At 40.6% G+C, this 26,846-nt stretch overlaps 1 protein-coding gene across 1 annotated transcript in view; it reads left to right on the plus strand.

Moving 5' to 3' along the window:
* Nucleotides 1-25,193, plus strand: part of LOC119658870 (1-phosphatidylinositol 4,5-bisphosphate phosphodiesterase epsilon-1-like) — a 401,183-nt gene extending 375,990 nt beyond the window's left edge. The window contains exons 8-13 of the mRNA XM_038066640.1: nt 3,405-3,938; nt 4,060-4,193; nt 4,255-4,703; nt 4,768-5,150; nt 5,216-5,352; nt 9,443-25,193. Of these exons, the coding sequence (XP_037922568.1) occupies nt 3,405-3,938; nt 4,060-4,193; nt 4,255-4,703; nt 4,768-5,150; nt 5,216-5,352; nt 9,443-11,733 (3,928 nt within the window). The 3' untranslated portion in view covers nt 11,734-25,193. The remainder of the gene's footprint in view (nt 1-3,404; nt 3,939-4,059; nt 4,194-4,254; nt 4,704-4,767; nt 5,151-5,215; nt 5,353-9,442) is intronic.
* Nucleotides 25,194-26,846: the final 1,653 nt, after the last annotated feature.

The raw sequence follows: 26,846 nt of genomic DNA on the forward strand, positions 1-26,846 counted from the left end.
GGCCAGGACGCCAGACAGCTTTTAGGGATATCGAATTGGTGGACCTCGGCGCAAAACCGGGATGTCTGGAGTTCCTTATTAAGGCAGGCCTAGACCGGATACCGGTTGTTGCGCCGTTGATGATGATGATGATGATCCTAGCTCCCTCCACAGCCGAATGATTAGTACATCATTGGACAATATGTTCGACAGTAATAAGTCAAACACAGTATCCTGTGGAATACCCGCGAAGACAACTTATCCTTGGACCCGCCATAAGTCAACAATAACAACGAGATTTACTGAGAATACCAAAACCTGCTCAGAGTTGCTCCCAAAATGCCAGCCGAATGGGATACGGAAACGAAATAAGAATGATTGGTTGGGCTATACGGCTCATATCGGTGTATAGGAAATTCGTTTGCTTGGTGTAGCAACTAGATACTAAAACAGCTTCTCACACTCCATAATGTAGGGAGCCACTGGGAGGTACGCTTTGACCAACTTACCGAACATATTCGATCAAAATTTTGCCATCCAAAAACCATTGTTGTCCCTAATTCCACTACAAACTTCCAACAGCTAGTCTCTAGTTGCGGCGGGTATTACCATCATATTCGGAAGTCCCTGAAAGCAGCCATCACCCCCTTTACCCAGAGAATTCCCTGCATAATTTTGAACAACAAAGTTGATGTACAGAAGTGAATCGTTTCATCAGAATGCTATAGACATTCTTCCCCGAGTTTACGTTCGATCTTGAGCAATATTCTAGATCGTTTTCTCTTGCTTCACTAGATAGTTTAAAATTTTGCGGACGAACTTGTGAGGTCACGTTAAGGGCACTGACAACCAGTTTCAGGTTCCCCTCCCTTACCCCGACGCTGGACAATATGTCGTCAAATGTTGGCTGTTTGATATTAGTAAAAGCGTAGCAGCTGTTAATAGCACCGTCCTATAAAATGTATCGCTTAGCCAAGGCCCACAGCATTCATTCGTTTGTCAGGTGTATTCATTATTGGTAACATCTAACGCTGTTTTGCGAGTGAATTGCGTACCAAATCCTTAACAACCCTACAATGACTAACGTTGCTCCTCTTCTATAGTACTCATCATCATCATCAACGGCGCAACAACCGGTATCCGGTCTAGGCCTCCTCCTCCTAGGAACTCCAGACATCCCGGTTTTGCAAAGAGGTCCACCAATTCGATATCCCTAAGAGCTGTCTGGCCATCGCTCCATCTTAGGCAGGGTCTGCATCGTCTTCTTTTTCTACCATAGATATTGCCCTTATAGACTTTCTGGGTGGGATCATCCTCATCCATACGGATTAAGTGACCCGCCCACCGTAACCTATTGAGCCGGATTTTATCCACAACCGGACGGTCATGGTATCGCTCATAGATTTCGTCGTTATGTATGCTACGGAATCGTCCATCCTCATATAGGGAGCCAAAAATTCTTCGGAGGATTATTCTCTCGAACGCGGCCAAGAGTTCGCAATTCCTCTTGCTAAGAACCCAAGTCTCCGAGGAAACATGAGGACTGGCAAGATCATTGTCTTGTACAGTAAGAGCTTTCACCCTATGATAAGACGTTTCGGCAACGTCAGCATCGAAAACCAACCAACCAACAACATCTATAGTACTGCAGACCCCCTTGGCCTCACGAAGTCTCGTCGCAATTCATTACGCAACAACAACCAGAAAGCACGCCAAATTAGTGTCTTGTAGGTCACAAATTTTATTTTCTTATGTACATTATTCTTTATGGATTGGATTGAGCAGCTTTAGCTTGTTTAAGCCCGTAATGTATCCTGAATATGGCGCCACCGCTGTCTCTCCACGATTCCTCGAAAATGTTGCACTCTTTCTCTGTCGTCTTATGCCACGTAGGTCATCGACCTGCAATGAACTTGTGACCCTTTCCCAATGTGTGGCTTATCCGAGGTTACTACGGCAATTCCGCCAAGGTCTATGACTCGGTGAAAATCAAGCAGGTGTCATCAAAATAGCAGAGGTGTTTGAGGAAAGATTGCCTATTGAACCCTCCACGCGAAAAAAAAATTATCGATATCAAAGTGCAATCCAAGCGGACTCTACTTTGAACTTCGCCTCTAAGATTCTATCTCCTTCCATCATGTGCAATGACACTTGAGCATGCCTTCAAAAAGTGTCCATACATGTAACGTTTAAAGCACTTCTTTTATGAGCTCTGTTTTCTCATGTGTGAAGACACTCATCCAATAGAACTTTTTAAAACTACCAACAATCACTACACAGCAAACAAGAGAGTGTCAATTCGCCTCTAGACATCGTTCTATTTAGGTCCTGTCTGCAGGTGCCTGTACTCTTTGCAAATATTATAATTTTTCGCACGCATTGGTGCATTCTCTGTAAATTGGTCTTTAATGTGATTGCGAAAGCCATCAGTTTTCTGCATTTTCTCAGTGCAAACGTGAGATTCTCTTTCTACGTCTCTAGAATTCTATTCACATTTTCATCCAAGTCAAATCAACTTCTCCTTAGTTTCCATGTCCGAAAAATTGCCCTTTCAAGTGATAACAATGATTTCTAGGTGATCTTGTATCATTCCCTTTTCGGAAGGTCCTAGATGTTAATTTTACACTGAAAACCTCAAAACGGTTAATCCCCCGGAAAGTTATCTTTTTTGGACACAATGAGAAGGAGTCTGCTGAGGTAATAGTTTATGAAAAGACTCAGGTTCTCCCAGTATAATTACTAGAACTGAAGCTAATCAGAATCCCTACCTAGTCATCCAACCACAATCTCAGTTCCTATGCAGAGCATAGAGGGACACCCTAACAACCCACGGCAACCAACTTCCTCCGTCATATGGCATGGTTGTGCCTTATCACGGGACTTGACCTACACACGCGTGTCCCATCAATTAAGGGACGGGCGGAAACTCTTCACTAGAATACCAGAGTTCAGGCAAAAAAGCATAGGCCCTAAATTTTATACTTATCCAGCTCACATGCTGTCCTGTCTTCTATGTAGTATGGAAAGTAGCTAATGTCTACAGATGTAATTTTAATGTTATCACTTTTAAAATATCCAAAGTCTCAGTAATAATTCCGTTTCCAAAAACGACCAGAACGCATTTTTTTGTTTGAATCACTTGCTGCCCTCCAACCAACACTCTTCCCTTAACTACGTTAACCTTTATAACAAGTAGTCTCGGAAAGGTCGAATTTCTTTTAGGAACTTCCCTGCCGACATTACTGGTAGCATTATATACCACGGTGACCAAAGTATCCACCACCAACAACCACAAAACTGGAGGCAAAGGCTTCGGTCCCAGTTAATTTATGCGACTAGTTCCACAAAAGGATATTAGCCCCTTTCACCATCCCTTTAACGCGTAAATTTGAAGGCCACTCATTTTTGTAATATCTTAATTTCAGACTATGGTTTGTCGGTCTCACCTGGATCGTTCGTGGCATCAAGCGCCAGCAACGGCTAGCTGATCGATCCATGCTTTGGCTTAAGGAACAATATCTGCAGCTATTCTACGAGGAAGCATCTGAACCTCTGGCAGCAGACGCTATACGAGTATTTGGCGGACGTGATTGGTCAATGGCAGGTGCTAATGCTGCGGCAGGACTAACGCAGCCAATCGAATCAAATGAAACCCTAAAGCGTGAACAATCGATTAAATTTAAAAAGAAACGATCCGTAGTGAATCTATTGAGTCAGGCGACCAGCATAAATACGAGTTGTAGTCAATCTGTTATACCTAATACCCAATATGAGGCTTTAGATAGTGTGGATTCGTTAGCATCGCGATCGACGAAATACTTCGATCGGCGAAAAGAACGTAACGGTTCAAGTGATCAACTGTATCAGCCACCACCACCGAGGAACCTGCGGGCAGGTTCCATTACATACGAAACTAAATTAGACTTTCTAGATTTTATAGCGCTTTTCAGATCTTTTAGGTGAGTGTTCAGGATATCTGAAGTTTTTAAAATTGAACGAACAATAAATAAAATCTTGAAATGACCTTTCACCATTTTAATGCTCCCTTATGTTTCCACTTATAATGATCTCACAATTTAGTCTACTAGCACGCAAGGATTTACGAGACCTGTTTGACCAACTGTCGGTTACTCGCAAGAGTAAAACAAAATTATATTCAGAGAAAAGTCGTTCAGCCCCGGAACTGTGTTCAGTTAGAGGACATCGAAAGATTGGTAAGTCAGTAAAGGACGTTCAGCATCATCTTCTGCTTCATTTATATAGCTCTTTCCATAGGACTTCTAACCCGAAACAGTTCGTTAGATCTTGAGCTCACCGAGGCCAAGAGTGCTCAAAAAAAGATCTTCGACGCCATAGCTGCTTCTAGCATTCTAACAAATTGTGCTGGAATCGATACAGCCAGTAACCAAGTCATTACCGTGTCAACATTAAAAAAATTCTTAGAATCGCGCCAAGTTGAAGTAAAGACTGACGATGAAGTTCGAGGGATAATTATGCGCCACGAACCGGATCAAACGTTGAGACTGGAGAATTGTCTGAGTTTCGAAGGTTTCGCTCGGTATATGATGGACAAGGACAATTATGCGTTCGTGAATGAGCGCGTGATTCAATCATCATCGAATATGGAGCGTCCATTATCCCAATACTATATAGCTTCGTCTCACAATACGTACCTAACCGGACATCAACTGAAAGGCGAGAGCTCAGTAGAGCTTTATAGTCAGGTAGGTTTTCCTTCATATATCTTTCCAACCAATTGTAATACGATTCCTTTTCCTCTTTTTGTAGGTGCTCCTCACGGGATGCCGTTGCGTTGAGCTCGATTGCTGGGATGGAGATGACGGTACACCAGTTATTTACCATGGACACACGTTCACCACAAAGATCCCATTCCGCGCGGTAGTTGAGGCTATTAATAAATCCGCTTTTATTGCCTCACCTTACCCAGTGATCCTTTCCATCGAAAACCATTGTTCGATACAACAACAAGCTCGGATGGCTCATATTTTTCTCACTGTGTTTGGTGAAAAACTGGCATCGAAATTTCTCTTCGATTCAGATTATAGCGAGGAACCCCTTCTGCCATCTCCATCTCAGCTGAAGCACAAAATTCTCATTAAGAATAAGAAAATTGTAGCGGACATACCACAAACGATCTCTACTAGTACGAAGTATGGTTGCGATATTTTATCTAAATTTTGAAGTTGATTTTAAAACTGTTCATGTGGTTTTTTAGGGGTACACCGCAGAAACATCCAAGTAGCCAGCCGGGACGAACCAGTTCTATAATTTCAAATGCTAGTGGTGGATCGGTGACAGAGGAATTTAGTGACGACGAGGATGAAGATGATGACGAATACGATAACATCGACGGTAAGATATTGAGACAGGGAAGAATACTGTGTAATTACAATTACAATTAATTTAAGTTGGCTCAGTGACTAGATTTTTTTAAAAGTCACAGCCCAGTTCCAAATTCCCGCATCCACTAGAATCCACTTAGAACTCTTGTAGATGACTATTCGCCGAACCGTACGAGTTCCCAATTGTAATTAGACCGCACTTTTCAACATTAACCTCTCTCATACTGAGTTCCCCTTCGTCACCCGGACAAGTGACTCTAAAATCTCCAGTGTCTATTTTAACGATAATGCACTTAGACATACGTAAGAAAGACATCTTTCATTTATTATCCTCTGAGATTTCCAAAGTTGTACTTTACATTACAGTCGGAGGTCCAAAAGTCCACTTCCCTTTTAGTTCATGGTAGAGTTTGCCTCAATTGATTTCTTTCCCACACAATACAATACTTGAAGATCCATGAATACCCAAAGAAAATTCCTTTTCTAATGTCGCCTTCTCAGTTTTTGCATGTTAGATCGTTGAGTACAGTCCGGGTAGATTTACCTACGTCCCATCGTTCGCAGTTACCTGAAGTGCGCTTCAGGTCCCCCCCGACTGCCCGAGGCGCTCGCACTCCTCCTCTACTGTTCTGCGCCAAGTGCCCTTGGAACAACCCATTCATCGGCCAACTTGGAAGAGTGAATTCCTCTGTATAGAATGGGCATGTGCCAGGCCAGCGTACTTCGGTGATACGACGCGAACAGGTGTTGACGGAAGCTTTTGAGTAACAGTGGGGTTCACTTTCCATGTACTACACCCCATATAGCAACACAGAAAGAACACACCAGATTTTAGACAGGGCAGTGAAAGCTGATCTGGCGCTGTTAATATATCTAAATCTAAAGCTTTCCTCAAATTGAAGAAGACAAGGTACAGTGAAGATCTGAACTCTACCTAGTTCCATAATGGCCCGCGCGGGGGGAGGGGGGGGATGTGGAGACTGCAATAGAATCCGGGGCGCTGCTCTCTGTCGATCAAGCTGTCGAGATGTACTTTGATGCGATGCAGGAATATTTCAGATATTATCAGGCAGGGAACACACAAATAACCCACCAATTGTCACCTTCAACGGGTACCCTTCTTTGCAATCTTAACAATCATCCCATTCTTCCACTTTCTCAAGTTCCTCAAATTTCGCACGAATAGGAGCAAATCTCTCTGCCTCTCTCTCTGTCGTTAAATGTCTGTCCGCAAATTTGTTTATCACCCAACGACTTTACGCCTTTTGAGTGCATTAATGGCCGAGATTTTTTCGCTTCTACTTTAAGATGCAGTCCGTATCCGCATGTTAAGGTGACTAGCTATTTCACCCACAAGAGGGGGAACATAACCGTATGTGATACGGTTAAGAACCGTGGTGAAGTATTCTTTCCACCTCTTCAATAACTCATCATCGTGGATAAGAAGTCGACCGCCGAGGTGTTTTACAGGACTATCGAAAGATTTGCAACCACATACAAATTCTTTCATTATGCAGTATACACTTCTGAAATCATTGCGATCTGTGACATCTTCCGCTTCTTTGAACAGTGCAATAGCAAATTCTCTCTTATCACGGCGTGCACTACGCTAAACTTTTCGATATTTCGCTGGGTATCAGAGTTCAAACTCATCAGGCCCGCTGTCGCTCGCAGTGGCCAATAGAGCCATTAACCCCTTTCTATTCATCAATCCGCTTCCATTACGCAGCCAGCCTGATTTAATGATGCTACTTCGTGGCCGACGATCTGTGTAACATCCGAGAAAGGATCATTTTTATGGCAGTTCGATGCTCATCAATATTCTAAGGTGGATTACTTAGTATATTTGCCGCTCGATCAGCAAGATAACTCTCCCACTGTTGAGCAACACCTAGGTCATAGAGGCGGTCAATGGTAACCTTGGAGGGTCGCAGCTCCCCGACGCTGCGATAGGTGGCGGACACTATACACAAGCGAACGTAAGCGACCATCAGATGGTGTTCTCTTGCGACGCGGAAGTCAGCCCCCCCTACCTCCTAAATTTACAGATGATCGCAAAGTAATCAATCTAATTGCTCGTTCGGCGTCGGCCAGTTAAAATCCAACTGTCCTTATGACAGGCTCTCTGCTCAAACAATGTGCTACCAATGACGAGGCGGTGAGAGTTATAGAAATTTTTGGATCCCTCACCATTATCGTTACGGTCGCCGAGACCGTATTTCCCATCACATATCCGCACGAACGGTTGTCAGAGCCCGCCTTGGCATTCAAATCACTCATTAGAATGACAATATCACTTTTACGAAGCTTCCGCTGAACTGCGTATAATTGCAGTAATTGCTCGTAGAAAGCATCCTACTCCACAACATCGATAGTCTCCGTTGATGCGTTGTATTGTACAATTATAATGCTCTTAACCTGAACCGGAATCCTGCTGACAGAAATGTGTCAGGAACCGCCTCCCAAGTCAAGGGAATGCGCCATACAGCAGCCGTCAGAAACAGCACAAAACCGATTTGGGGCTGGTACCATTTGGCTTTCCAGCATATGGCCGAAGGAGTACTCTCCAGAGTCCTGCATCTTTCTTCGTTTAGGCCCAGAATGTCCGGCTTATATCATTGAAATTTCCGTTCAAATTGAAGAAAAGCGAGCATGCTGAAGACCTTCGTTACCGTTATCGAGGAGCGTGAGCACAATCTAGAAACCAATGTTAGAACGTTTTCCATAACCAAAGGCCTTCGAGGTGAAGTCAGTCCCAACCCGAGGGGTTGTTCGTGTTTCGCTAGCAATAAAGTTTCAAAATGTACATTTTTTTTAGCCGCCTCTTATGAAAAGGAGAGAAAACTTTAAATGTGTTCTTAAGCCACAACTTACAGAGCATCGTCCTGTCAACTTATTCGAATATAAGTGCAAGCCACACATACGCGCTACATCAAGCTAATATGCGGGCCCATGAAATTTTATATCAACGCATTTCTTTTCTATGGCATGTTTCCTTCAACAGATGGTAAGGTCCAGTATCAATGCTGAACCTTTTTCTTTCCTCCCTAAACTTCCGGCAATAAAACATAATATGCTCCAGAACGGTGTATTCAGGACAGTCTTCGTTCGCCGCTTTTTTACCTACCTTATTTGATTTGGTGTCCTTTGCGTTCCTCATGTGACTTGCTACTTGAGGCTTGAACGTTCTTTTCATCTAGTACGTTAATATAGAATATCTTAATCCTCTTATCAATGGTGTTTTGATGAATATTTCGCCGTTCTTGATTAACTCACACAGTCCATTCCTCAAGTGAACAAAATCCTTTTCGGTTTAGCACATTTCCACCTTGCACCATAAATATTAGTTTCGGTCGATCCGAAGACTATCGATATACTTTCCCGAAGCCCGTGAACAATCTCGACTACAGAGGTGCGTCATTTTGTTCGGTGATAAGCCTCAGCTTGGAACCCTTCCAGAAAGGATCTGGAATGCATCTCATTTCTACTCCAATGCAACATTAAATACCACAGTGCCAAGGTCCCGCCTAGTGAGGTACGACGGCCGATGGATATTGAAATCCGGAAACCGCTGGCATAGTGGGTTTCCTTTCTTCCACCTCTTTCATGTTTGGTTTATCTTTCTGGCTATCCTTCACATTCCAATTTTTATCTGCAGCTGGTTAAGCATATCCCCGCGCTTACTTCTCCCAACTACTGACTTATCAGCTAGTATCGTTCCCCATTTTCAACTGCATCCAGATAGTCGTTCTAAGATTGTTCTGAATGCCAAACCTCAACTGCATTCCACTCTTCATCTAGGAGCCAGAGAAAGCACTTACAAAAATTTCAAACCCTCTTTTCTTTCAAACTATTTCAAAGCCCATTATAATCGGAGCATATGATGAGATTATGCTATTTTTATCCTAATCCATGTCCGTCTGTAGATAATCCACTGATGGGTCGTTAAATAGCATGAAAGCAAAAGAAGACATCAGAGTTAGCCTCATAATCTGAGTTCATCTCAAAGTTTCCATTCACAACTACTTCATTAGAAGTTCTACTCCTTACTCTATAAAATTCATCATATCCACTCTAAACTCTACTTTCTCTTTTTTCAGAAAAAACCTTCAACTCCATATTCGGTTCTGTTGACGAGAAGCAACGACATAGCGTTTCCAACATGACCCCAACACGAAGACTTGAGCTAGCTGATGAAAACAAACCGAAAAAGCGTAGCAGTCAAATTGCTCGAGAACTAAGCGATTTGGTCATCTATGTGCAAGCCATCAAATTTCGTGGCCTAAATCCCATCAGTCCGCATAACTCGGTTAGACTACAACAACCTCCCAGCACGGCCAGTTCTAGTGGAAGTCTCGTCACTGTTGGTAGCATTCTAAAGTCTACATCGGGTCCACCATCAAGTGCACCAGGAAGTTCCATAGACTCCACGTCAGCCAGTTCTGAGCCCGAAACCCAAACTACTACACATCGAAAATTGCATCATCCCAACGTAAATCATCCCACTTATCAGTGCTCATCGATAAACGAAGCTAGCGCAAAAAAGCTATGCAGGAAGCACCCTTTGGCTTTAATAGCCCACACTCAAACGCAACTTATGCGAACGTATCCGGCTGGTTTACGGATCGATTCGTCCAATTTGAATCCAGTGTTCTTTTGGGCTTTTGGAATACAAATGGTTGCCCTCAACTATCAAACGGATGATCAGCATATGCATATAAACACAGCGATGTTTGAAGAAAACGGATGTTGTGGTTTCGTCTGCAAACCAGAGGTACTGTGGAATCCTTCGCATTTGATGTACCGAAGATTCAATCCACTGGAGAAAGAATTCGATGGGCTGCATTGTTCACAAATAGTCATCAACGTAGTGTCAGGCCAGTACGTCTGTCAAAGCAACCTGTTCTGCAGTACCTACGTTGAAGTCGAGATGATCGGCATTCAGACCGACTGCAACAAGAAGAAAACCAAAATTGTGAAGAAGAATGCCCTCAATCCTATTTGGAATGACACCTTCTTTTTTAAAGTTGTCTTTCATGATTTGGCGTTCCTTCGGTTCACAGTGTATGATTCGGACTCAAATCATGTCGCTTCCCAGCGAGTCATTCCCCTAAAGTGCCTACGACCCGGTTACAGGCATGTCCGGTTGCGTTCACCTCTGAATCAACCTTTGAGCATGGCCTCGTTGTTTGTTTATTCCCGAGTGGAAGAGGAAGAAGCAGATGAATTCATGAGCTTAAGACGCGACGATGGATGCAGCAGCACCGAACCAGTCGAAGGCGAGGCAAATCCCATAATTTGCCAGAATATTCCGTTGAAAAGGAAGATGTTCTTTTTGATGGTATATGGGGTAGTGCATGATGAACCCTACACAATTCTGAAAATCACCCAAGAAAGCTCTACACAAGAAGTCATAGCTCAAGCCCTGCAAAAGGCGGGGAAACCTTTACAGTGTGTCAATGATTACATCATTGTTGAGGAGGTAAGACGTGGTTGGGAGAAAAAGGATCGCGATCTACCAGCAACGCAACGAGTGTTGGATAACAATGAAAAGCTTCTGCAGGCTCAAGCCCTTTGGAAGGGGGAGGGCCGCTTCATTTTGAAACGAATTGGGGATGATCCAAGTAGTCGGGCATGGTTGACCTCAATACGGTCAGTTTCTGAACGGAGGTCTCTGTGTGCGAATAATGAAAATGGATCTTCATCGTGGGAAGACAACGACACATTTTTAGTCTGCATCTATAACGTAAGTCCCGATATTCCTTATGCAATCCTGAAAGTTCCAATTAGCTCCACCGCCCAAGATGTCCTAGCTCAAGCGCTAATTAAGGCTCGACGTATGGAAGACCCTAGCAACTTCGTCCTGGTGGAGGAACTCGAGTTCGGAAGCAGTAGTAATTCAACGGCAATCAACACACAACAACGATCTCTAGCAGATGATGAAAACGTCTATCAGACTCAAGCCAATTGGAAAACCATAGGACGCTTCATCCTTCAGGATCGCGCCAGTGTTACCCCATCAATGCGCCGACATCGACTCGCAATAGATAAAATCAGTCGCGGATTCAGTATCAGCCGTGCAGCCATGCTCTCATCTGCTGGTGTAACAGCTGGGAAACCCCCAATACAAGTCGCCCTAAGCGACCCCACCACATCACGAAGCTGCAAATCACGATCCGACGATGCCAGCTGCCAAATGAGCCGCGGAATTTTTCGTGCCAAGGGAAATTCCGAAAAAGAAACCCCAACCTGTAGTCCCAGACAACGCCAACGTGAGGTCCATTCAGAGGGTGAAACCCTTACGGACGACGAGGATAGAAATGATCTCATGTCGACTGTGTCGCGTTTGAAGAAAATGTCAATGAAAAAATTAAAAGCTTGGAAATCCTGAGTTTTAACCATTGTTCTGGAATTCAACAATAGTAGCAGTTGAGTTCTGGAAGAACTAGGAAAACAATTCTATTGGAAACGAAATGACAATGATGTTGGTGCACCCGATCGCGATTCAGTCAGTTGAAGCATGAAAATCGAGAAATCGATAGTGCGATCTCTGGCTTCGCCCACCGTGGTTATAAACGATCGATTGTTTTATTAGAGTATGTTAGATTATGTCGGAGTATTTTCGCTTGGAAATGATTTTTCAATATAGTACCGGAACCATTTCGACCAAATTGCTAATCATAGGAATTCAGATTTAACGAAGAGCAGATGTTGTTTTGGAATTTTTGAGAGTATGATCAGGAGATTTTAGAGAATTTCCGAAGTAGAACAAAACCGTACCTTCATCAGTTAAACGAACGAGGGACTCTACCCAAACGTAGAGCAACCTCCTCCAATAGTGCTTGGAACTTTTGTACGAAATGTTTTGCTAGACCTTTCCCTCTCATGTTGTAAAAACATGAATGCGGAATCTAACTAGAAAAAAAAAATATTGCAACAAAAATAATTTGCCAATTGACTGAAATACACATTTGAATTTTGACGACCCACATTGCAAAGTAAATTCCACCGCCAAACGAACAAAATGGCCATTTTAAAAAAAATTGTTAGAACTGGTGGTTTCGAATAGTAATCCACAAACTGTAACCGGTCTGCGCAAATTTGAGCAGAATGATTGCAAAGCCAGTGTTTTTTTTTTTAACTTTTATAGTCACATGATGGCTGTCAGGTTCAAGTTTAGGACCTCTATGTGTCCCTTAGGACCATAAATGTTTTAATCAAACTAACTTCACTTTTTAATTTTGATTCACCTTTCTGGGGATTGTTACTACTCCTACAAGAACTTGGAGGTAACACGCCAGAATTTTAACTAGAAAAAGAAGCCCTTCACTTCCTTAGTTATTCGTCATCCTAGATATCAAATCTCTAGTCCTTGTCGCCTTGCAAGATAATTCTGCCCTCACATTTTCGACCCATTGCTAAAACCACTTATGTTCTATACTATTATCATTTCCACCAGCTTGCTTTTAACGCTGACAGATTCATCGGTTTCTATGTCTTTAGAGTTCTCCAAGGCGGCTATTACAACAGATCGTCAGGGAAACTAACCAACAGTGCCCCTTTCAAAATGGGGAGGAAATTAACTAACTCAAGAAAATAACCACTATAAGTGAAATTTTTGAACGACAATCTCGTTCGAAGCCAAGGGCTCATTCGATATAAAGCCATGTAAATCTACCAGATTACTAAATCTACGTCTAGCCTTTAGCATTTCGCCTGGTATTAGATATTCTCCGCCTGTACACGAATCGTGGACATTGTTCCAGGGTGTGTATGGAGTTTTTATTGTTCCCCTCACAGAATCTGCCATAATACCACTATGACGATAAAACCCTAGGTGGTAAATTAGCCTGAAATAATCTGCGAGTACACCTACTATTATTCTAAGACAGCTCTCCTTCTTTTTCTTCAACCTTTGCCCCGTTCACAAGCGGGGTCGACAGTTCTTGATTAATTTTAAACAATCCTAAAAGCGTCTTTATTCGTATGTTCATATAAGAACCCTGAATTGTTCTATTTTTGACAAGCTCGTCCACGATGTCATGGAAGCTTACTGATCCATAGTGCGGCTCTCTTATTTCCTAGTTCATTGCTAACTCATCTGTTGTTTCTTCCCTTCCGTCCCGATCCCAGAGTATGCAGACATTATGGTAAAGACCGAACGTATTCAGTTAATCTAGGCATTCCCATATTAATTTGGCATTCACTTAGTTGGATTTGAATACACTGATGGTTGCTATTTAGGCAATTCATTGACTAAAGCCCAGACGTCGCGATGTTATATGCTCAATTGCTCCTTTGGTAATTGAAGTAGGAGCATCTGCCTATAGATGGTTTTCACCGAAAATATATTCATGGGTTTGACAATTTCCTTTGGCCCAAAAACTCTTGCACCTACGTCTTCCGCTGTGAAATATTCATTGGTATGCCAGGATATCATTTGCCGATTTAAGTGGTTGATTTTTTGACTTCCTTGCTGAAATGAAAATTCGTTGGAATACGAGTTTGCTGTCGAATGACACAGAGGAAAAAAAAGATATCCTCTTCGTGTCAGTATTTGGGTATACCATCTAGAAAAAATGCCGATTTTCCTTCGGTGTAAACAGCTCCATGCTCACTGATTGAGTACTACTGAGTTTTGTTTTCAACTTTTGAGTCTTGGCAGTTGATACACCTCCTTGGCTGTTGTATTGAAGCTTGTTTTACCCCTCCAAATTACCACACCTTTATAACCATTGGTCATACTATTCCATCATAGCATTTTTGAGGTGCTTTCTCTTTTGTTCACTCGTATGGTTCAGTAAAATACCAAACTTTTATGACTTTCTTACGAAGTTTTCTGACGCGTGTCTTCAGGGGTAACGTTTTATTTAGAGGTATTCCCAAGCAGCCAGGTAGCCTTAGAACCTATTGCATCACCCTAAACTAAATTGCTATTTATATGTCAACCAAACCTTCCTAACAACTGCAAACTAAGAAACTGTGCGTTGGGTAACGGGGCAGAAAAGTATTGACAGCAGAATTCACAACTATGAAACCATAAGTGACCATTGGCGAGAACCGGAGAAAACCTACAGCCATAATAAACTTATATTACATTATAGACAGCGAATTAAAATGTCTAAAATCCTAGAACTCAATACTTGTGATCAAAATTGGGACACTGCTAGACCTAATAATCGACCACTCTCGTCTAAGGAAGCACTTACACCCAATGGATTTTATACTGTTGACCCAACGTGCAGATTTTACAATGAAGAGGGCGACTGTCATATCAGACTATCCCGCATGGCATAAATTGCCCATTTCACTCTAGCTTACAAACACACCTTTCTCGGCATCCACCCTGCCTAACGTCAGGATATTAGGCAGGATGATATTCTCTTCAACTGTTAGATGGGATTTTAGGAGGTGTGTGCTGAGAAGTAAATACACTCCGTTCTCGAAATTCAAACCCACAAAAGATACGGTTCTATCGTTGGCTATGACCACAGTGTACAATCTGTTATACATCGTCGATACATTTTTGTGCCTAGCTCAATTCTTGATTTGTTGTCTTTCTTCGCCTGCACAGGCTGTTTCACCAGGCTACATTCCTTGTTGAAGCTATTATCTTAATTGGACCACCGGCCTCATATGCGGCTATGGTAACCCCATTGAAATCTTCGACCATAGTTTCCGGTTCTATTCCGCTCCTGATGTCGCTACCCACTTTTATCTAATTGCCAGCGTTACCCTCTCTTTTCCAGAATTGCTCTTGCTGTCGAATCAAATTGTTTGCATAATCCAACTTAGAAGGCTAATCTCACATTCTCCAAATTATACTTAGTCCACACTTAACAATATTTCCTGGGGTTGTATCTACCAATGTGAATATGCTTCCTACATTATGTATTTTTAGCCTATTACAATAGAAAAATTCAAAAAGATACTCACCTCTAAGATTGATATCCTTACATCCCCAAACTTCGTTGTCTGAAGACATGGTAGCGCGCCTTTGTCTCGCAATACTTCACCACTCTTCCTTCCGGCGCAGATCGTTACCAGGTAACCAGTGAAGAATACTTAAAGACATATATGTATACTTTAAAATGAGTTTTAGTATGATGGGGCCTCTCGTTTTTCGTAAAAGGTATTCCAAATTACGTACCAGTGTATCCAGGGTTCTTGAGTCAACACTATTCCAACCTTATTGAAGCATCCATTGTATATTTTTGAATGGAAGAAGTTTACCTGGTTATCTCTATGCTATTCACTTCCTTCATTAAGGATTTAAACTTTCTTTCAAAGTTAAAGTATTATCCACCTTCATCCACACGGCACTCGACAGCGGCTCGCTGTCTTGTTGTTCTGAGCATTAGAATACATAGACGGCTTCTCATCCTCAATAGGTAGCAAATTTACTTAGTTCAAGCACTCAGACCCCTATTGTACTATCTCCGCCGATCACCTATTCAACGGCCTCTCGCCTACGGCGTTCGTAGAACTGAGAACATTAGCCAGAGACAGAGAATAAGCAGACTCTTCGTTGAAGAAAACCTTTCCAAAGTATCTTCGTCTGAGATCTGAGGAAGTCGGGCAGCTGCATACGACGTACAGGGCCATCTCCTCCTCCCCACTTTGGTTGTATATGGCCGAGACCACCACTCCGATTTTTTCCATTTTGTAGTTTAATGAGCAGTGTCTCGTTAAAAGCCCTGCTGGGGTTTTCATGTCCGACTTCTTAGGGGACAACAAAAATGCCGCTCTAGCGTCCACGGGTTCCTTGACAAAGATTTTCACCTGCCCCCGCAAAAGTGCAAATTTCTGCAAATTTACGCCAGCGTAAATCCTCACAACTCCGCCCCCCCCCTTCAGAGTAGACTTCACAGTGGATGGCCGGATGCCAAAAGCTGGTTCTGACCTCACCATTGTCGCCAGTCTCCAGTCTTCCTCACTCCCAGCGATGTTTGGCACCCACGCCACAACTCCACATCAACTCGCAAATTTTATTACTTCTAAACAATATCCATAGTTTCGTGTGGAGTCCCTCATTTTGGGTAATCAAAAAACTTGGCTAACCTTCAGATCTCTTCTGAGGTTCCTTGAGGATTCTTCTAGCTTCAGATCTTCCTTCATAACGCAGATAACATTTAGTTCCTGCGCCATTGTGACCTGCTCTCTTCCTAACCTGCGTTATATCAATCTCAGACGAGTTCTTTCTTATCTCTGACATGTGATAGCTATTCTTTGTCAGTTTTGGTCTTCTGAGCAATCCAATATTTGGCTTCACGCTCCTAGACAGTTTCCTCTCGTTGTAGGATGGTTATCACTATTATGCAGATGTGATTTCGCCTGATGAAAGAGGAATTTTTCTCGTTTCCAGTCAAGATACGTAACGTTCTGCTGAAGTATGGTCACCTCGAATAGGATGTAACTTATGGTGTGGGGCGGGTGAATATATGTATCTAAATAGTGTAGCAAGTTCAAGTTCTTATAGAGCTGCTATGGTGGTCATTAAAGGGCATATACTGCAGTGGTGACCTTATTTCACTACTGAAGAAGGAAAGAGTAGCAAACATTTCCAAAAGTTGCAGCCACTACGGTTTGTCTGTATTAGATTTACCACTTCTCTATGTCATATGCTTGGTTCGAGTAAAATCTAGAGGTTCTCAAATCACCTCCAAGTGGTGCAAGCCAGAGCTGATTGCTCTCCACAATTACTCATATCGGATTAAGCGGTGAATCTTCTTACAACAAGTGGATTTCTTTCTGTTTTGGCGGCCATCCAGAAATGTTTTATTATTTCCACTTGGTCACAATTTGAGTTGGGAGAGCAGCGTCATGAACTCAGATCCATTGAATTTAAGAGTATCTTTTGAATGATATAAACGACCCTGAATCGACAGTTAGATGAGTCTGATGTAGGGAGGGAGTAGTTTTTTTTGCGAAGAGGACCTAAAACAAGTCTTTTCCAAGTAGACCTTTTTCTACCCAAGGTAATACTTGTGAGACAACATCTGTTATATATCGTTTTAAAAAAATCCTATTGGGGTATAGCACATTGACCGCGCCATCCCTGCAATATATTTCAATTCCCACCACGACTTTCGGAAGAGCTTGCACTGCTTCTTTATTCCTCAAAAACACGCTGGACGTCCTAATATATTCGGTTCCAACTCCATGGCATAACCCTCAAAGAAGTTGTTACCGTTTTTGCATGTATGACCTACCTACTGCTACTTTCACCGTCTAATCAACACGTCCAAGGGTATCTGACCTGTATGACGTAGAAGCTGTTCATTTGTTACAGATCAAAGTACCATGATGAGATAATCCAAAACTGAATTGATGAAAGCTTAGAGCTCCCTGTTATGCCATGCTTGAAATGAATGAAAATTGCCACCATTAATACGCTCGTTTCAGAATAATTACGTATATTTGACGACTTCAAAAGCAACCGGGATGAATAAGTCCTCCGCAGGACATTAATGCTGGTCCTCTTCAGTAGACACCATTCAGTAATTTCTTTTCTATCATTCTACATTTAGCCGGAAGATCTGCTTCTTCATAACTCTCTAATACTTCCAGCATTTTCCCTCCCCCCGTAAATTTTCTTTATTTCTATCTATCACCTTGCTTTTGTTGTATACTCTCGTGTTTCTGAATTTGAAAATAAAAAAGTCTAATTTCTTCCTTTTTGTTTAACTTAAATATTTTTCCGGAAATCCGCATATTCCTCACTGCTAGCATTCGTCTCTTGATAAATTTGAATAGCTGACAATTTACGTTGCCTTCGTTCATGTTGGGAAATGTCTATTTCTGGGTTTTGTAAATTTCCATACTTTCGGGTACGTCTAATTTGTATTGCTTATCTGTTTGAATAATTGTATGTCCTTCTTGCAAGTGGTGCGGTTCGCCAAGATTATGTGGTTAATCTGAAATCGGTTAATCCGCTAACTCAGCATCCTTCTCCGAAACTTATTTCCACATTCTCTCCCATCTGTCTGTTCCACTGGGCACACCAAATTTCATATATTCTAAATGTGGGGTTGATCTATTAGGTTCTTAAATAATCCCCAAAGAGTTTTTAACTGATTGCTCTTGCTGCTGAAGAGGACCTCCAAACCATGCTCACCAGCTTTCGTTTCAACGAAAGAGAGATTTGATTGAATTCCAATGCTATTCTCCTGGGCTGTTAATCAGGAGTAAGCTTGCTGAGCACTTGCAGTAGAAGAGGCTTCTTACATTTGTTGATCAAACTGTGGATAGACTGGTTTTGGTATCCTTTCAGTCTGGTGACATACAAAATGTGTCTAATTTCTTTCACTGCGCCTTCCGAGAATTTAGGAATAGCCAATATTCGCTGGACCATGTAGGTGCAAAAGCAATTTCGTGCTGATGAACGTGGTCCGAAATGATGTGGTATCTACCGTTTTCCTGTAGATCTCCAAATCTAATGTCAGTTTAACATATTCTCGTCTTTTACGATGATGGAACAGATAATATCTACACGCCTCTACCAAAATCAAACCAGCTGAAGTTAAGTCTATTTCCAATGGAGATTTCGCTAATGAACGGAAAAAGAGAGTGTTGCCCCTTGAGGCTTCTACCAGCTGCTTATTATTCTTGCCCCTGAAGATGGAATACTTTTCTTCTTTTCGAATCCTAGCTCTGGGAAATGCAGCAAGTAGTTACTGGAATATGGATATTTGTCGAAAGAAAAACTTTTTTTTGTTTTCGAATAAATATTTATTATTTAATTCCAGTCATACATCGGAAGCTTCGAATATATTCCAATTCTCAAATTTAGAGAATAATGTATATTATCCCATGTCATTACTGCAACTTTTTATATTTACCTCATCGTGGAAAGTTTGGTAGAAATCCCACTATTATTGGCAAATCACCTTTTTGAGGTCCAACGGATCAACTCGTTTCGGCCTCTTGAACTTTCTGTGAGGCAAAATTCTCTTAGTTATTGTGCTGTGGTGATTTCAGTCTGTCTAAATGTTTCCTAGCCAAACGCTATATGTATTCCACGATTCTTCTGGCCTCCAAATCTTTGTGTAGGTCAACTTTACGGAAATACCAGCTGGCATCGAATATATATCTCAGAATTTTGAACTAGGACGCAGTAAATTAATAGGACTTACACACCGATTTGTAGACGACAACTTACAATTTAGAAAGAGTATTTTGCAGTGCATTCATTGACTTACTAATCTTTCGCCCCTATTTTCCACTTCCAGGAGAGTCATCTATCGAAGTGTATCCCCAGGTATTTAACGTTATTTATTCTACCTCTGGGCAATTTTTGGTTGGTGAACTTGATGACTATAGTTACTGGAGTAGAAGCTTTTCGAATATTTTTGATACTGAAGGAAGGCTTACCAGTCTGTACCGGTCACTTTCTCCAAGTTTTGGAATCATTGTCACAATTGCATTCTTCCAAATTTGAGAGATTCCCAAGATTCCATTGAAAATATAGCACAACAGCTTGAGGACTTTACTGGGAACTGTTTCAGGATGAAGAAAGTGAAGCTTGGAGCCTTTCTTTAATGATACTTTCAGCTTGTTTTAACGATGTTTCCAGGTGGCTCTGGTTTGTGCTAAGTGGGCATCTGGGAAGTTAAAAAGAGGTTCGATTCGAATACTTCAGCCAGGTAACTGTAAATACTTTGGCTTCGTTCTCATTACTTTTAAAACTGTGGTAGTTCTTAGTGGATATTCTGTGAATGTTGTTTATTGATCTTTTTAACTGCTTTTCACAATACTAGATTCAGTAGTAAGCAGCCCGCTCAGAAACTTCTGTATATCAGCCAGACCATCCTGGTCTTCTTTAACTGGCGATTTAAGTAGTTTTGTGGTCTTCATGAGATTTGCTTCGCTTAACGATTTCCTTTCTTTATGTTCACCACTATGTGGATCTGTTCGTCAGCCCAGTTTATGGAGTATTCTATTTTGGCTTATTATGTACCGTGATAATTACGGGAGGTTGTAGTTCGTAGACTGTTTGTGGCACTGTACATTGACGTGGTACTCTTTTTGAAACTTCAAATTTAATGATGAAATATTTTATGTGATATGTGTGTACTATCTTTACCTTTGGGACAGACCAGCCTTTAGCCACAAAGGGTATGCTTCACAATCCAATCACCAGCAGTGACAAGTTTATTTAGCTTATATATTTTTCCGATCTTACAAATAAACCAATATCATGCATTTTAGCCGTTCGCATTCCAATAGAAAATTTTGATTGTATTTATTTTTGATTTAAAAGGATTTACGGCATCATATATTCGTCTATTATTTGTTCCAGGATCATGGTCCCTTGGGAAATCCGTTTCCATGCTAATGGAAATAACGAACTACTTTCCTTTATTTATAATTCATTTATTGCACTAATTTTTCTTTTCCATTATGAATTCACACTATATCACAATTCTGCTTTTTACTATTTACTTTATTGGATTGGTCGGCCGGTGAACGAAACTAGAGGGTCTATATATTCGTTGACAGTTCTGTCGACAAATGTCATAGTTGGCCGTCTGTTGGATTTACTACGGCCATTAATACAGCGGCGGGGGCGAATCCACAATGGCGCCCAGGTTTGCGCCTCCGATGCACCGTCAAAGTCCTAATAGTATTCAAGAACTGATGCATATTATTCGACTGTGTAGGAAGAATCGAAAATAGTTCGAGCTGCAAACTGCAGTGGTAAATTCATCTTGCCCTGTTGTTTTATTGCATCAGCAATCACATCGAAATTTTCATCCACATATGTATTCGATTAATTTGGTAAGACTTGCAGAGCAGCGTACCTTTTATGTCCACAGGCAACTTTCTTATAAGCTGCGCCAATACCATATTGAGATATGCAAGTCCACCTCCTGGTTTTCACCCTGACATTTGATAGCTGTAATTCTGACATTGGATTTTGACTCCATATCTTCCAGAGTTGGCGTTTAAATATTCCTATCTGATCGTTTCCCACTTTTGAATATTTTATGCGACCTCATGTCGGTTATTTCAGGAACGTATGCATACTCGTACATTTCCCGGACTACTAGAACAATGATCTTGTACTTTCTGGCCTGTTGAAGCAGGTCTTTGGCAGCATCAGATCTTTTTAGTGATCTAACATTCTAAGATTCAAGAGTGTATTCATTCATTCGTTTGCACATTCGTTTCATTTGTATCGATCGTGTCCGAAGATAGTACAACGTACATTGCCCCGAACTCTTCTCCTTTACCTGGGCTTAGAACTGGCATTCACATAATGTGGCGGAGTTATACTTTATTTCAGCCTTTTAGGCTGTTAGGTCATTAATTCCTGCCACTGAAAACTACGCCTGCATCATGTTTCACAAACTCCCGCTTCAGCAAAGGAAAAATTTGATTGAATTCCAATGCTATTTTGCTTTTGGGCTGTTGATCAATAGCAATTTTGCTTAGCGCTTAACGTAAAAAAGTTCTGTTACGTTTGTTGATCAAACTGATGATAGTCCGAACAGTGTATCCGTCCAGTTTGACAACTTAGAAAATGTATTTGGTCTCTTTCACCACGGCTTCCGAAGATATGGAAAAAGGCACCATCCAGTGAATCACGTCATTGAATGAGGATGAGGACTTCGTACTAATGGGCGTAGTCCGAAATTCTGGAGATAAAACGTTTGACATCTGCTAGTTTCCTATAAATCTCCAAATTTAATGTCTTCTATTTTACCCCAATAATAAGTTCTAAAAATGGTAGTTTTTTACCTTTTCCATCTCCAGAGTGAATTCGATATTTGGATGCAGTCTTTCAAAAAAATTGAACCTTCTTTTCTACGCCATCTATTCAGATGATGCTGTAGATATCATCAATATACCTGTACCAAAATCACAGGATCAGACTGTTCGAAGTAAACTCCACTTCCAATTCGATCATGAAGATTTCGCTAATGAACGCAGAGGCCCCTTTATCACCATCATTATCAACCAAGCAACAACCGGTATGCGGTCTAGACCTGCCGTAATAAGGAAATCCAGATATCCCGGTTTTACTCTAAAATCCGCCAATTCGATATTCCTAAAGCTGTCTGGCGTCCTGACATACGCTCCATCTAAGGCACGTCCTCTTTTCCTACCATAAACTTTGAGCTTATAGACTCTCCTGGTTGAATGATCCTCACCCATACAAGTTAAATGGTCCGTCCACCACAACCTATTCAGCTGGATTTTATCAACAAACAAACGACTATGGTATCGTTCATCCTCTTGTTGGAGAGCTAGTATTCTTCGGAGGATTCTTCTCTCGGACGGGACTAGATAAGAGAAATTTTCAAGTATTTTATTCTCCTATCTTCATCATTCTAAGTGAACCAGTTCTATTCGTTGCTGTTTCTCTCATTTTCGATGCTGACGTTGCCTTCATATATTTCATTAACCAAGCATCCGGCGCCAAACACCAGCAGCTCGGTTAAGGTTAAAAAGAATGTATGTCGTCGTCTTAGATCGTTACTGATGGTCTAATGGTCTCGAGATGGATTCAGCTGCTTTTATCTGGCCTCACACATTGGTCAGGGTCACCTTAGTCAGTCTTACCAATTCAGTGGGTATACCAAATTCTCCTATAGCCGAGTACCATAGCTATTCTATCATAGGTGGCCTTGAAGTCGATGAAAAAATGATGAACTTGATGGTCATATTCCAACGGTTTGTCGTGGCACAGAGGTCTAATCTGTTGCGGATTTGCTTGGAGAGAAGCCCCTTTGGTATAAACCGCGAAAGTTCTCAGCATATAGGGCTATTTGACCTTGCAAGACAGTGGAGAATATCTTATAAATGGTACTAAGCGTGATACCGTGATTTTTATGTATGGGGTAGATAATGCGCCTGTGCCCGACATCAGGCATTTATTTGCTGTCCCACACTTTGAACATCAGCTAATATAATTGATCGCCGAAATATTTAATCAATTCGGCTATAATTCCATGGCCATCTAGCGACTTATGATTCTTGTCGGTGAATCCAATGGTTGATGATGGCATCATTTGTCCGTCGTCTTCAGTTTATGGCATTTCCGAATCACCGATATTCTGATCGTTGGAACAATTTATGAAAGTACTCAACCCATTGCTGCAATATGCCTATATCGTCGGAAATCAGGTTTCCACCTTTGTTCCGATGAGCATCGAGGTGTATATGGCTTCATCCTGTTAGCTTTTTTATAAACCGTCCGCGAGTTCGTTTCTCCCCGGCCTCCTTTTTCTGTTTCCGAAGTCACTTCTTCGCTGCCCACATTCTTTGAGATTGCTGCATTGTCCAAGATGTACAGCATTCTTCTGTTCCGTTTTTAGCCTACAATCCCCGTCGAATCAGTTGTTTTTTGTTGCAACTGGGGCCAAATATGTTTATGGCGTTCTTCCTACTCTAGGAGATCTGATAATTGCAGTTATCCCTGCATCCAATTCCTCCTTGCACATGTTGCAGGAAGCTTAGTTGTGGATGACTTCAGTGATTCAATTTACCTGATTTCCTGAGGGGATTCGAGGTGATGACAAGATAGTGATCCACGTCTATGTACATATGTATAACCCCTATCGGTTCTGACATTCATCAAGGATGAGAGGTGGAGGTTTGGTCAATTTGAGTGATGGTGGTCGCATGTGGAGAGACCCACGTTTGTTTGTGGATCTCTTTCCGGGCAATCCTTAGTGACTTTGGAAAAGCTCGATTATTATTATTAAACGTCGAAATCAAAATCAAGTTTAATTACTGGGGCCTATTTTTCACTTGATGGCTTTCAGTTTTATAGTCAGCTCTTAGCTGTGTTTATGTTACAAAGTTTACTAATATTCAGGGAAGAAGTGAACGTTTTCCATTAGCAAACCGTGTCCAGCTTTCGTGCAACTCACGGTGAGGCTCTATGGATTGCCAGCGTCACTTAGTCATTTTTTTTAAATCTCCATCTGACTAGTTGAAAAAAAAATACCTTTGCACTGAAAAATTTGAAATGAACTTGCCTCCAATTGGCACGACCTTTGCAGTCAATGGTTACAGGATTATAATCTCCATTTGTATTGAAAAAAAAAAATTGTGCATTAAATTGTTTATAAAAACCACAGAAAGATTATATAAATAATCCACTGAAAACATCATAAAATATGCTCCTCCTCATATAATTTTACAGTTGCGCTAATCTTGAAAGTGCTCTCAATGTAAACTAATTTTAAATGGAAACACAACGTCTAATGTTAGATCTAAAACTATCTCGATTTACTTTCCGACGAACTAGTTAGACAAGATATATGTTAACAAGGAACTCTTTCCATGTTTTCCCTCCGATTTTGTACTAGTCGTAAATATTTTTGACTGAAGAGTATATTGGGCTGGCTCAAAACTTTACACCACTAACTTCCGTTCTTCTAAAATCAAAACTATCAAAACTTAAACATGTAAAAAAGCAAATACTTATCTCCACTAACTTTTCTAAGGCTTCCTTGTTAGCTAGAAATTAACTTTTTAGATCTTTAAATCAAAATGAACCGAAACACTAGTAATGAATTCTGTAGTTTTAGAGTACGATAGATACTTGAAACAAAATGGCTTCAAACAATAACTCCATAGATACAATAGTAAATAAGAATAAGCTCTTTCCTTCAGTGGCAGTATGAGTGTAATTCCTTAACACTATCCAACATGCTACAATCCACAGAGAATATTTATAATATCATTTGGGTGTTGCCAAAAATTAACATCAACGTACATCAGCTATCTCTTTAATTTCTAAAGTTTAAAACAGAATAAAATATAAGTAAAGTCAAATGTTACAAAAAAACAAGAACAATTTTTTCATACATACACTGATTAGGTTATCAAATTTTATACTATTATAAATCAAATTTTTTAAGGAAAAATTTAACAAAGAAAATGTTATAAATAAATTCTATATTGTTGTTTTTACTTAGTTTCTATTACATTAAGCATAAAATATTTTTAAAATCATTGTTAAAATAGTAAAATAGTAAAAACTTGAAATCAAATATATTGTCTCCCCATATTGACCCTTTTCCCCCCTCTTCAAACCACACATACAAGACCTTATACAAAGCACATATGCAAACACATCTTCGATCTATATACATCACCATATAACAATCTTTTCTACTCTCTTTAGAAACAAGATATAATAATATAAATTGGAAAAGGATTCAGTAAATAATTGCAAAAAATACTGAAAATACTATATTTATTGAATGTGTACATTTCTTTTTATATTGTTAAAAAATAAAAGAACATGCAGAAAACTTGTCAAACAAATGTTTTTTGCAATACAGGAAAACTACAAAAATATAAATTGTAGTAAGTTTTAAGAGAGTATTTGTTAAAAATTGATAAAAGCATAAACAAGATGTATAATGAACAAAAAATACCAAAAATTTCATATGAAAAAGTATGAACTAGTTGAAAAGAAAAATAACTAGACATAAATTTTTAATAATAAAAATAAATAAATAAAATAAACTAATAATGTATCGAATAGATTCAAATAAATAATTCAAAAGATAACATTAAACAAGACGGAAACACACATACACACTCACAGAAGCAGGACACATATTTAAGATAAATACTTGGAAACTATAAAAAAATGAAAATGAATTTATTATGTAAAATATGAATAAAATTTAATAAATCTGAAGGAGGAAAAAATGAATTTAAGAGAAATAAAAATTCTTTACCTTAAAAATGCTGTTTCCCTTACTCTATACGTTTTAAACTGTTCTCCATCTAAGAACTGTCTAGCTTCAATAGTAGTTAACTTCGATGCCCTATCATCATCGGAAATTTCTTTCAACCATCCATAGAAACCGGTGACTTCACTTTCTTTTAATTATTTGTAATGTACTCTAATATAATGTGGAAACTAAACCTGATAATAGTGCCAATTGGTCCCACATCTTTTCACTCTGATAGCCGGACGATAACCGTTCATTTCACTAGTGAAAATCTTCAAATAACCCCTTTTTTTTTTGTAAAAAATTTATATCGTTCTTCTTTACAAAATTCCTTCAGTCACCTTCAAAGCACTGATCATTAGATGCACTTGTCACGATTTTATACCCCTGTTTTACTTCCACTCGGAACCCCCTTCCAGACCTGTAGAAATTTACTACTACACTAAGGTTGCCCAAACATAAGTATGGAAGCTATGGATTTTAACTGTCCAAGTCCTACCAGACAAGTCTCTAGAAGGCATGCTTTCCGGCTCAATGGAAAGGATGCATTTAGTGTCTACGGTTAAATCAGCCAGAAAGGAAAGTAAGGAAACTCTCAATTTGTGAAAAACTGGAAATCCTACTACGGCCGACCCGTCCGCGGAACTACTGCCCAAATCTACCCGTAAACGGAAGAGGAAGTTCAACAGAAGGGAAGTACAGCCTCGAAGGAGAGGGGACTACAGGCTGAATCCTGCTGTCAAAACCTTCTCCTTTACCATTACCGGGAAGCGCGAAAGAAGGGGAAGTTGGCGACCTG

Source organism: Hermetia illucens, chromosome 6 (genome assembly GCF_905115235.1).
Source record: "Hermetia illucens chromosome 6, iHerIll2.2.curated.20191125, whole genome shotgun sequence".
NCBI classification, from domain to species: domain Eukaryota; kingdom Metazoa; phylum Arthropoda; class Insecta; order Diptera; family Stratiomyidae; genus Hermetia; species Hermetia illucens.